The following is a 13,786-nucleotide window of genomic DNA, read 5'->3' on the forward strand; positions in this document are numbered from 1 at the left end:
TAAGTTTTCAACTGATTGTGAACCAGGGACCATCATTCTGACTAATTACTTAACACCAGGACCACCACTGAATAAAAATACTGATTTCCACATTGCAACTACAGTACATTACTGAATCCATGGTCAGGGACCACCAGCAATGTCCTCATGGACCACAAGTGGGCCGCAGACCACTGGTTGCAAACCCCTGGTCTACAAGGAAACCCAACACTAACAACAGCAACAACAACACACGCTGGCTGCAGGAGCGATAGCCCTGCTCTGAAACAACGCCCATTTTAATAGGCAGAAAGAACAATCACTGCTCATGAATGCACCTGGCAACCAAACAGCTCGTCCTTACACACAACAGAATGTCAATGAACAGCAATTACCCTCCCACTCCAAACTATAACACTGAATTACGCTTCTGTTCTGTCTGAGCTTCTGCACACAAGCCTCTGGGAAGAAGGGAACTTGCTCGTCGCACAATAACAATAAAAGGAGGAAACTGCAAATCACAAAAGATCGATATCCGCCCTGTCAGCCTACACACAGAGATATAGACAGGGACAGAAAGAGAGAGGGTGGGGTATGTATGTGTGTGTGTGTGTGTGTGTGTGTGTGTGTGTGTGTGTGTGTGTGTGTGTGTGTGTGGATGAAAGCCTTGAAGATTTGTTTTGAATCTATAACCTTCGGGAGGACATTGGAAGATGACATTTATGCAGACGCAATTAAAAAAAAGTCAATATGCCCTTACGCTGCTTCATGGCATGATAATAACAATGCTTAATCCCCTGCAGTGTGCCACTATATCAGAGAAGGAAGAAACCCTGGCAAGCAACAGTTTGATATGCAGCTCCAGTCCTGCCAGATAACAGAGCACTTCAATAGGGCTCACATTGAACTCCATGCTACCACATTCTAAAGATCCAGCAGCCGTATCACTGCCTGGTGACGTGCGCCCAAGCCCACCACAGGTAAAGTTTAACCAGCCCGAGCATTTGGTTAAAGTGACGAAAGCCAAACAAAGCAGCATTGGTGGTGGAGGCTCTTCAGACAACCGGCCAAGAAAGAGGAATCTCAAGGCACGCCTGGGCCATTGTTGACTGACCTTTTCCCGAAACCAAAAAAGACTCCTTTCTGGGCTGTCAACGAGAGAGCTCTGATACTGCGGGTGTCTGCAACAGGCCAGACGCAAGCAGCAGGTGGTTGTCAGACTGGCGCATAGGGTCTCTTTTACCCTACACCCCCCTCTATCCCTAACCACCACCCCTTCCCAAAACAACACATGAGGCTCTTATTGTCTGCTGAGCACCACCCCCTTCTCCAACACCCCTCTGCTATATATCAGCTGTATTCATACCCCCACTCCCCGCCTCCCCCTCCCCACCCCCACCACTCTCACACACACACACCCTTAACACAGGCCTGCACCCACACCCACACCAACATCCACCCACACACACACACACACACACACACACACCTCAAATCACCAAGGTTCCAATCACAGGCAACTTCAGAGACCAGACTTTGGACCCGTCCAAACAAGGCCAATTATTTTGTCTCCCCCCTCCCCCCCGTAAACACAAAAAAACACAACATAGATAGAGAGAATCATCACTATGTGAGGTAGATGCATGATGACTATGTGAGGTAGATGCATGATGACTATGTGAGGTAGACGCACGACTATGTGAGGTAGAAGCGAGACTCTAAACCAGATGAGACCCCTCCTGTATGCTGACGATGGAGTTCAGAATCATGACTATTTCCCAACATACTTTCAATAACTGAATAATCCTCTGAGGGAAAAAAATCTACTAACTGATTGAATATGAAATTCAGACAGATCAGTGGCCAAGAAGCTGACCATGCGTCCAAGAGAACAAACAACAGCCTGTGTGGTGACTTCACAGTCCAGTGTGTGTTTGGGGTCGGAGGAGCTGAACAGAATTGGTAAATATGAGGTCACCAACGTTTGGGGTGAGGCTGTGTGTGACAATCTCTCATGCCCATGAGCATACGACATGCACACTTAACGATGCATGCACACACACACACACACACACACACACACACACACACACACACACACACACACACAAATTAGCATTTCAATAGCATGACCCCCTTTGCCTCTAACGGATTCCCTCCTGCTATTCAACACAACTCGCCCCTCAAGTCCAACAGGGAGTTTTCTTTTTTTTTTTACTTTCAGTGCAGCTGTTTACTCTTTAGCAGGAAAAGAACAACACAGCTCATTTACAAAAACACTTTAACTCAAGGCACCACCACACCTACTCCCTTCCTGTGGAGAATTAAGGAAATAAGTTTATTTAAAGACAACGCCTTTTCCCATCACCCCATTGGAAAATAAATACTTCCCTCTTCAACACAGACAGAGCAGAGCAGTGCAGTGGCATCAGCTCCATCAACTCAAAAGAGGATACCCAAAATCCCTCTGTGGTCTCTGAGGAACACTGACAGAGAGAGAGAGAGAGAGTACTCAAGTGTTTCTCCCCAGTGGGGCTGTGTAAATGCCTGAAAGGTTGAATAGTCCCACAGGCTCTCTCACAACAGAGCAGTTCTAATCAGAAAACCTGCACAGGCAATAAGGACCTACAGAGCAGAAGGGAACTGTCAGCATCAGTCTCTCACACACACACACACACACACACACACACACACACACACACACACACACACACACACACACACACACACACACATAAATCCACAGCATAGAAGAGAGTGAGAAGAGAATGAGAAGAGAGCCAAAGAGAGCCGACATGACACACACAGTGAGCTGGAACAATGGACTTTGGCCGCAGTGCTCTCTCTCTCTCTCTCTCTCTCTCTCTCTCTATCTCTGTCCCTCTCTCCCTGTCCCCCCACACGAGCCGAGCCCACAGACTCCACATGTCTCTCTCACCCTGGCGATCGCGGTTAGCGTCGAGCCATCGCCTCTGCCACAGGGGGCTAGAACGGCCAGTCCTCCGTTGGCCGCAGACATCCACGGTCCAGTCTTCTGCGCGCCGGTACTGCCAGAGACCCGTGTCCAGTCCAACAGGTGAGGTCAGAGAGGAAGATGTCAGCAGCAGCAGCCGTGTCAGTATTCCGCACTGCTCTTCGTATCCCAGTGGGAAGCAAAAATCCACACGGTAGATAGATAGAGAGAGAGAGAGTGAGTGAGAGAGTGAGAGAGCGCTCCTCACTGGCTAGACGAGCTAAATCCTTTACACTCTCGGCCACTCAAACACGCGCACCGTCACACAGTCTTACTCGTTGGAACAGCATGCGCAAGCATGCACCTACACACACACACATATGCACATGCACTCTAGGCTATAGCTCTGACAACAGTTGCTGAGGTTAGGCCACACCTCCCAGCAAAATGCCTCTCTCTCTCTCTCTTTCTCTGTCTCTCTCTCTCTATCTTGCTCGCCCATGGTCTCTCTCTCTTCCTCTGTCATGCTCACAATCTCTCTGTTGTTGCTAAGCAACTATTCAGTTGGGCCATCCCACCGCGGTGACATCAACCAGAGTGAGTGTTCAGTTACAACACACTCAGGTCTCTCTCACACACACACACAAACAAGCACACACACACTCACAGCTACAGTATTCCATGGTCTGTTTCCAAGGAAACACATGGATGGTGCAATCGCTGCTAAAACCCGTTCAGTCATTATTGATAAGACTGCAGACGGTTTCGACACCACTTAAGTCTGTATTGCCAGTGAAGCCCTGAGATTTGTTTCGTAGCCTACTTTTGTGTATGTGATGATAAGAATGTAATATCGTAGAATGTAATTAATGCAGGCTTTGTTTAGTGTTTGTTGGAAATTAAATACATTAACTCAGAAATTATGTCCTTAGAATTCCTGCACATAAATGCAAACATCTCACAGTCCCAGGAGAGAGAGAGAGAGAGAGAGAGAGAGAGAGAGAGAGAGTGTGTGTTTGTGTGTGTGTGTGTGTGTGTGTGTGTGTGTGTCTATGTGAATATGAATCAAAAAACAAATCATTCAAACAAATCCATCAGCAAACTAGCAAAAAGTAAATATTTCTTGTTCACAGCTGAATAAAACCTTCCAATTTCCAAATTAAAAAAGTACTTTCCTATCCTGATTAACGCTGATACTGAGACTTTAAAATGAAATATCAACTGGGCTTATTGCCAGCGAAGGGGCCCCATTCAAAAGCCCATCGGATCAGAATCCAACTGAGACTTGATTGTCTCCTGTTATTGGTCCATGCAGCAGGACAGCGTTGGCCAGCTGCCATAACGGACTCTCGGCGTTAGAGCCGCCCCGCGGGGAGGGCTGTCAGCAGATTGTCATGGTCAGGAGAGACAACCTGCAGACCGAAAGGTGTGTTGACACCTGGTGTGTTGTCAAATGAAGGTTTGGGTGTGTGAGCAGGGGTGTAATCGAGGGATGGGGAGAAGGAGAGAGAGAAAAAGAAAAAAAGAGAGTGTGGGAGAGGGAGAGGGAGAGGGGAGCTCTCCCATCTCGATGTCTACGCTGCCCCACTTTTCTGTCTCCCTGGAGATTCCCTGGAGCTCACTGCAGGAGAAGCCTCCCAATACCACCACCACCACCACCGCCCTGATACTGCAGCTCTCTACCTCTCTCCTTCAATCTCTCTCCCTTGTGTCTCTCTCCCTCAGCATCTTTCTCTAAACCCATTCTCTCTACCTCCCTCCACATGTCTTCCTCCTCTCATTCTGTTTTCTCTCCCTCCATCTCTCCTCTTCCATATATCTGTTCTTTGGCATCTCCCTCATTCCTTGGCTCCCTCTGGCTACTCTATTAGCAGCAGCAGTTGTATGTCCTCTCTCAACTCAACATTGCTTTTACTACCACGACTGTAGGTACAGTGTTGCCAATGCACAAAACAGCCTAGCAATTTGTACAATAACACTGAGAGCACTGAGAGAAAAGGGGGGAAATGACTAATAGTAAAAGTAACATGAAAAATTGTGTGCACGCACTCTCTCTATTCTCTCTCTAAAAACAATGAAACACACCAAACCATCCTGTAGACTAGTCACTGTCTTCCTCTGCACTGCTGCGCTGAACGCAGGCATCCATTCCAAGAGATAAAGAGAAGCTGGAGGAGGAAGAAAAACTGGGAGGGAGACAGAGAGAAAAGAGTGAAGATGGTGAAGATAGAAAGAGAGAGAGAGAGAGAGAGAGAGAGATTCAAAGGTAGCAGAGGAGGTTGTTGGAATTGAAGGTGCTGGATAAAAAGGCAGGAGGAGTGGAAAGAGAGAAGATGAATGAGAGAGAGAATGATGGAGAGATAATAAAAGAAAAGAACGTCCAATCATGTCCTCTAGGATGGATGATTAATCAAAAACATGGATAGATCCACAAACCAAAAACTAATTTTAAAACCGCAACAGCTAATTAAAAAAATCAACAGGAGCTATTTATTTGGTGTGCAGATCTATTCAAAGAGGGAAGGAGAGACAGAACCAGAGAGGTAGAAAGAGGGTGAGCAAGGGAGTGTGGGAGGAAAAGAGGGGGGGGGGGGCAGCAGTTTGTTTTTGTCCACCAGGATCATGAAAGGAACGAAATCAATCAAGTCAGCATTGCAGCCATCAAGGACCACAGAAACCAGTTTTGAATTTGCAAGAACAGCATCAACACGAGAGACCAATCAGGAACATAAAGAACAGCATGAACATGAGAGACCAATGAGGAACATGAAGAACAGCATCAACATGAGAGACCAATCAGGAACATGAAGAACAGCATCAACACGAGACCAATCAGGAACATGAAGAACAGCATGAACATGAGAGACCAATCAGGAACATGAAGAACAGCATCAACATGAGAGACCAATCAGGAACATGAAGAACAGCATCAACACGAGACCAATCAGGAACATGAAGAACAGCATGAACATGAGAGACCAATCAGGAACATGAAGAACAGCATCAACACGAGAGACCAATCAGGAACATGAAGAACAGCATGAACTGCAGAGACCAATCAGGAACATGAAGAACAGCATGAACTGCAGAGACCAATCAGGAACATAAAGAACAGCATGAACTGGAGAGACAGCATCAGTCAATGCAGGGGCAGAGCACCCAGACATCAGCGATGAAGCAAAACCTCCATCCAAAATAACCTTCATCAGCTGGCTGTCACCTTGACAGAGTATGAATTCAGCAACACTTGCAGAGTTGGGCTGAAACCACTGGCATCTGCTCAAAGTTAGTGCTTTTGAATGGATCCACTGACATTGTCTGATTTGTTTTAACCAGGCTTTGGTGGTACAAAATGTATTATTCTACCAACCCTGTGTGTGGACCAGCAGAGTTTTCCGCATAAATCACCCATTTCCTCTGGTGGTATCTATTATATGACTCACGCTGTGAGTGAGTTACAACCCCACAGTGGGACAGACACCAGCGTGTTAGCGTGTTAGCGTGTTAGTGCGGCTGCCTCCTGTGTCCGGTACACCACTGAGCTTCTCACAACACAAGTTAAAATAAAGAGGAACACATTCTCTAACACACACACACACACACTTGAATTCTTTATGAGTCCACCAATCAAATTTCTTCCACAAAAGATTAAAATGTTCTCATTATTATTATGTGTCCATTATTTTCTCCCTTATTCTCTTTTTGCCACCCTGGTGCTGAGGAGAGGAGCTCTTGTGGATTAGGCGCGGGGGGGGGCACAAATAGCTCACCCCAGAGTGAATATACACACATGAACACATACAAAGGCGTACACACACAAACACGCACACACACACACACTCAGACAAACACAGCCATGAGTCGACAGAGCAACAAAAAAACAGGGGGGGGGGGGAACAAAATAAATCGCCAGTTACCCTGGAGCTCGATATGTTTGACAGCAGCTTCAAAGACATAGCCATTGCCTGCCAAAAACACAGACACATCTACCCACAGAGAGAAATGTAGAAAGGAAGAGAGGGGGATAGAGGGGAAGAGAGACAGACAATAAGACAGAAAGAGAGCAAGAAGGAGAAAAAGAGACAAATAGAGAGATCTTCAGGAGAGATGGAGAGAAAACAAGAAAATGTGGCGGCAAAAAAAGAGTGATGACAAGAATGCCGGCATTGAGGAGAGAGAGACAGAGAGAGAGAGAGAGAGAGAGAGAGAAACAGAGAAAGAAAGAGGGGAGAGAGAGAGAGAAAAAGGTGAAAGAAAGAGAGCACATGGAGGAAGGAGACTGAGATGTCTGCTGTGCATACAAATCACTCTGCTCTTCTCTGCCCCTCTCTGCTACACAGGCAGGTCTGCACACGCCGACACAAGGCATCCAAACAATAAACAAACTAATCCACCAAAACAACAAGCAAACCATAAAGATGGAGATAAATGTAAAAATGACTGTCACACCCACTCTGCTCCAGACCACTAGTGTGAACTGCGTCGTGATTGCCAATGATGGCAATCAGTGATGTCATTTCCTGTGGCTCAGCTGACCATTAGTAGCACACCTGTCAAATCTCAGTCAGACATAACTATAGGTGGGATTCAATAGGATGCTGGAAGCGACATTAAAAACAGTGAAAAGAAAGAAAATCTTGTCTTTTGTGACTTCTTTTACCAGCCGACTGTGTGTGTGTGTGTGTGTGTGTGTGTGTGTGTGTGTGTGTGTGTGTGTGTGTGTGTGTGTGTTTCATCTTCTCACTCTCAGATCTCACAGGCCAAAATAGTCTGTCGTGACTTCATTCACCAGCTGAATGCTTTGAAGTCGTTGCCTGAGGAATAGACCAGGAGCCACCGTACAACCAGTCCTGAGGCCTAACAAGACAGCTAGACACAGAGTGAAATGGAATTGCTCCTGGGCAGCGAATATCAATTCATAAAAGACTGGGGACTCAAGATGAACAGAGTTGCACACACACACACACACGGATACATACATACACACACACACACACACACTACATTGGTTATATTTGCAACCATATCCTTTTCAGTAGTGTGAGAGATTATTCACCTAGCTGAGGTTGAGAATAACAAGCTAGCAGACTGAGATACTGAGGCCGAGAAAGAAAGGCAGAACCAAAGAGAGGCAGTCAGAGCCTCAGACAGAGGGAAGAAAAAGATGTTCTAGAACACTCTATCCTCTGCCCTCTCTCTCTCTCTCTCCCTCTCTTTCTACAGTTCACAGATAATGGTTTGTCCAATGTCCTGAGTATAAATGTCCAAGTGTATAAAAATCTATGGAAGGGCTGAACTGCAACATGGGCCACTGCATTCTTTCAGGACCACACACACACACACACACACACACACACACACACACACACACACACACACACACTCTCTCTCTCTCTCTCTCTCACAGTGATCTCTTTTGGCTTTAAAAAGACCAACTGACCAATCGATTTGGGGCAATGTCCTCCTCTGTCTCTAGCCTCTGAAATTATGACTCCATTTAAGAGCACTTACAGGAGAAACCCAGGAGTCATCAGGAGCACACAGACCCCACTCTGGGCACACTGCAGAGGTGAGGACACCCCTGATCCATCCTGCCGGACCGCCCTTCTAAGCAACACTCTGGGCACACTGCAGAGGTGAGGACACCCCTAATCCATCCTGCCGGACCGCCCTTCTAAGCAACACTAAAACAAACCTTCAAGGAGCTAAAGGATTTTTGCTCTAAAACTACATAAAATGTAGTAAAAAACTTGGTAACTGCCCCTTTGGCATGAATAACAGCTTGCCATAAGCTTAGTGACATCATGCTGTGAAAGGGTTCTTTTTATATTTTCGCAGGGTGGTCCGATCCGAACCCCACAACTACATAGTGCTTAGCCTGGGGAGCTTGCAGGAACTACAGGTGTCTACATCTGTGCTTACACCTGACCATACATAATCAAAGTGAATTTGAAGAAAATACAAAAACAAATTGGTATTTGCCAACAAAACATACCTCAAAAAGTGTCAAATTGTTACATACTGTTTACTGTTTTTTATATTTGTTTAGTTTCATGATTCTGGGGATATTAACATACTTTTTACCAACTTGCCATTTGACCCCCAGTAAATAACTATAGACGGTCACTGAGCGTTTGCTGGTACTGTATGTTCCTTTGCTCTGCTTGTCTTGTTCATTGTGCTTCAGGGCAATTCCACTCAAAACTGTCACATCCATAACGCCAACTAAATACCATGGCATTGTGTTGGCGTTATGGATGCGACAGTTTTGCGCGGAATTACCCTTTATCGATGCTGATAGTGCTGGTAAGAATGTGATGCAGAGCCCCTCTCCATCATCAGCTGGGAGACTGGTGACTGGTCATTCACTCTTGCTTCATGTGCAGGGGACGTCTGACAGGTTGGCTGCATGACATCACTCAGGTGGCACAAGCTCCGGTAGGTGAATCTGGCATCAGCGGAGCAAAGCGAGACAGTGATACTCACTCAGCTGGAGAAGGTGAACAAACGTCTGTCTCACACACACACACACACACACACACACACACACACACACACACACACACACACACACACACACACACACACACACACACACAGCCTGCTCATCTCTATCCGTCTCTAAAGGACGAGTCAGGTAGCGGCCAGTCATCTGTGAAATGGAGTGGTGCGGCGTGGTGTCCCTCGTCTGTGAAGGTACAGCTCAGATGTCTTCATCTCCACATCGCCTTATCCCTCACCACCCACCTCAGCTCTACCCCACCTCATCCCTCACCACCCACCTCAGCTCTACCCCACCTCATCCCTCACCACCCACCTCAGCTCTACCCCCACTCTCAGCACCAGAAGGGCTCTCAAGTGCAAAAAAGAGCCCATGACCATTCCAGGAGCGAATAAATGAACACAGTTATTTTACCAGTGGGTTTTGTAGTGATTGCGCATGTGTTGAGATACTAACTTCTTAAAAAATAACAGACAAGAATCCCAATACACAAATGTAAGAAGTAGTGTTTTATGGCGATAAAGGACACGATGATAATGAAGAAAAAAATGACAGAGAAAGAGTTTATGTCTGTGTGAGAGAGAGAGAAACAGAGGGAGTGAGTGTGGCATTTGTGAAGGGGCTTTATGTTTTTATTCATCCATGCTTTTTGGATCTCTATCCCTTTCTCTCTCGCAGACACTCACTTGGCTACACGTACACACAAACACTGATTCCCACATCCACTGCAATACACACAATAAACACACACAGTGTACACACGTATGCGCACACACGCGCACACATACACCCACATACACATACAAAGGTATTCACAGTCTATAACACAGCAGTTAATCCACTCACGCTATGTGAAAGAGGTATGAAAAATAGATGAGTGCAAAGCAGAGAGAGCAGAAGCAGAGAGAATGACAGAAGAACATAAAGTAAGCTTCATCACACTGCAAAGAAGAAGCTGTGAAGAAGCACAAAGGGTGTGAAATACAGAGAGAGATGGAGGGAGAGAGAGAGAGAGAGAGAGAGAGAGAGAGAGAGAGAGAGAGAGAGAGAGAGAAGTGAGAGATCCGGTAGCATATCTTAACTGCTAAAAATCAGTGGCTGTGTGAATAGGGCGTGGTAGGGGAATGTTCCAGTGTGAACGAGACAGAAATGTCAAGCGCTTATGTTTTAAGACGAGGGAGACTTGACGTCTGGAACCCTGTCCATCCGTCAGCACAGAGAGGAGGAGAGGACCAGAGAGAACAGGGTGAGAGAGAGGAAAGGAAGAGGAGAAGAAGAAAAGGAGAGAAAAAATACAGACGTACAAGCGGACAGGAGGGGGAAATGAGAAGAGATCAAGAGCCAAGCCCCCTGCCCAGCAGCGGAGTCTCTCAAAGACACTGAAGGTCATTTCTTCCGGAACAATCTCAAACATGGCTGCCATGGAGTGGTAAGGAGGAGCTGACTCTGAGGAAGGCAGCCTCTGATATACGCACAGCTATCAGTGTTTGCCAGCTAATTATGCTTCGTTAGTAAACAATATTAATTGCAGCATCGTCTGCAGTCTCTCTAAGGTGAAGGCAATATTCTCGCTTTAATGACCTGCTCAGATGAGACTCATGCTCGCTCGAGCGTGGTAATTTTATGCAACATTATTATTGTGATTCCTATCCACTCTCTATACATCCCACACAAAAACACACAAATATACACACATTCATAACACTCGTATATATGGAGTGCATACATCATCAGGAGACTGATTTCATTTCTCTTCTCTCCCCCCTCGTTCTACAGTTCAGAAAAACTCATCTTCCTCTTATTTTCCATTATGTTCTGTTAGTGCTGTGCACATTTGAAACAGCCTTCTCATTTTTGTGCCTTGGGTGCAGAATACAACTATATCTCACCAGCTCTGTCATAGTGCCACATGCTCTCTCTCTCTTCTGCTAGTCTACCTCTCTGTCTCCATTTCTCACTCTGTCTGTCTGTCTTATTCTTTCTCTCCCTCCTTCCCTCTCCCTCATGCTTGGATACCCCTCAACATCCTCTCTATCTGCCTCTCTTGGATGCCCCTTATCATTCTCTGTCTCTCTCTCTGTCTCTCTCTTTCCCCTTTCCTTCTCTGCTTTTCTTTCTCATGCTTGGATGCCCCTCTTCTCTCTCTCTCTCTCTCTCTCTCTCTCTCTCTCTCTCTCTCTCTCTCTCTCTCTCTCTCTCTCTCTCTCTCTCTCTCTCTCTCTCTCTCTCTCTCTCTCTCTCTCTCTCTCTCTCTCTCTCCTGGTTGGATACCCCTCATCATCCTCTATGTCTCTCTCTCTTTCCCTCTCCTTCTCTTCCTCCCTCTCTTGTGCTTGGATACCCCTCATCATCTTCTGGGTGGAGGTCTTATGGTTATCCATCAGTGTAATCTGGGAGACAGGCCTCATTAGTTAAGCCTCCTCTCTATGCGCAGTGTGTGTGAGCGTCTGTCACTGAGCAGTTACTCAAGGTGAACGCCAAAACACCCCAAAGCTCACTGGCTACACACCATCATACATTACAGATACAAACACATCACACACTACACAAAAACAATACATCATATACACTACTCTACACAACACTACTCCAACATATCCCTGTCAGACATGCAACTATTTCTATCTCTCTGTCTCTCTCTCTCTGTCTCTCTCTCTCTGTCTCTCTCTCTGCCTTCCCATCTGTCAGGGGTAGCGGTCATCATCCTCTCCTGTCTGCTGAGGTCAGGTGGTGATGCATCAGGGTATGCCTTGTGACAGACAGGTCTCATTAGTAAAGCCCTGTACCTATGAGGAAGGCAAATCAGAAAGGCTATAGCCTAAGAATATCAAGGCTAAAATGTCTTCATAATTTACAGGAAAAGGGGCTTTCAAATGAACTCAGTGCGGTTATACTGCTATATACAGCTGTACTGTACTTATCCCATATCCAAGCTGCACAGACTAGCTCTAGTTGCTGCTATGTGTAAACACATTTTGGCTTAAAGGCGATGAGGCTTCGTTTTTAGATGTGCTACTTCTGCTGGTGCTTTCGTACAGTACTGAGCCTCCGGATGATTTCAAAATTTGTCATGCGTTCGATGATATGTGTATCTGTTACACATATCATCGAACACTAGGCAGGGGAGGGTAGCTGGAACTGTTATTGTTATTATTATTATTGTTATTATTATTATTATTATTAGTAGTAGTAATATAAATAGCATCCCCTTCTTTCCCTCCCCCTTTTATTTACATTCTCTGATAAACTTTACTAATTTCACTCTTTCTCTCTGCCTCTCCCATCGTTATTCTGACAGGGCCCCATTGGATGGCTTGGGAGACTCGGTCCTGGCGGGTCGCTGTGTGGTTTTGGCATTGGTTGGGTCCTGTGGGTTATCTATTGGCCCTGGGCCCCCGGTGTGCACTCTCCTCATACGCTCATGCACACGCCTTGTCCTGGAAGCACACAGCACGCTTTACTCTCTTTTAATCGCACTACATGTTAGGTGACATACATAAACAAAACTACAAAACAGGCTAGGGTAAGAGTGGAGTGCAGGTAGATGCCTCACCAGGTGTCTATCTGCATGCCTCACTTATTTTAATGCACACATTGAGGAGGCATACATCTTACACAGGGTAAGTGTGGTGTGCATGGGGAAATCCTGACAGATATTCACCATGCATGCCCACTTCTTTTAATGCTACACTCTAGATAGACCCCTCAACCTAGCCATTCACATACTGTACATATTTAGGTCAAGAGTGGCGTGTTGGGTGAAGGTCTGGGGGCGAGGTGTGGTTGGTCGTGGTAGTGGGGGATGTGTGCATATGCTGGGGGCCTGGGGCGATGGGTGGCACGCAGGTCCTCCCCTCTGTCAGCTCGTCGCAGTATAACGGCAGGGGCTGGGTGGAACTGTGGCCATTAATGGGTGCCCAGGTTGGCAATCAGTCAGGCAATCAACCAGGCAATCAGTTATTCCTATCATTATACTTATCATTAATAGAATAATTACAACTCCTCTCCTCTGAAACCCTCCCTCTCTATGTTCCAGCTTCTCTCCTCCTGGCCCAACGGCAAGCCAGCCTTATACATATGCGCACACACACACACACACATACATCCTCACATACTCACTACCCCTCACCCCCCATCCCCACCCCCATCCCAACACCACCTCATTCACACTCTCAGAGCTACCATCCGCACCCCCCCCCCATCCCCCCTTCTTTTCATTCCGGTCATCAATTTCATCCCTGATAATCATATCTGTAATCATCCTGGACGCAAATCATCCTTAGCCTTTCTGTTATTAATGTTATGTTGTGTTATGTTTGTGGAAGCCAAGTCAATGTGATGTCTTGTTAAGT

The 13,786-nt window shown here is 46.3% G+C and overlaps 1 protein-coding gene across 2 annotated transcripts in view; it reads right to left on the bottom strand.

The window, feature by feature from the left end:
- rab11fip4a (RAB11 family interacting protein 4 (class II) a) overlaps positions 1 to 13,786 on the bottom strand; it is a 72,270-nt gene that overhangs the window by 20,078 nt on the left and 38,406 nt on the right. Inside the window, exon 1 of one of the 2 annotated variants that reach the window (XM_042087195.1) lies at positions 2,918 to 3,290. The exons of the other annotated variant lie outside the window; for it this stretch is intronic. Coding sequence (XP_041943129.1) covers positions 2,918 to 2,998 — 81 coding nt within the window. The 5' untranslated portion in view covers positions 2,999 to 3,290. Of the gene's footprint in view, positions 1 to 2,917; positions 3,291 to 13,786 lie in introns of those variants that run through there. 2 annotated transcript variants of the gene reach the window in all.

Source organism: Alosa sapidissima, chromosome 3 (assembly GCF_018492685.1).
Source record: "Alosa sapidissima isolate fAloSap1 chromosome 3, fAloSap1.pri, whole genome shotgun sequence".
Lineage (NCBI taxonomy): Eukaryota > Metazoa > Chordata > Actinopteri > Clupeiformes > Clupeidae > Alosa > Alosa sapidissima.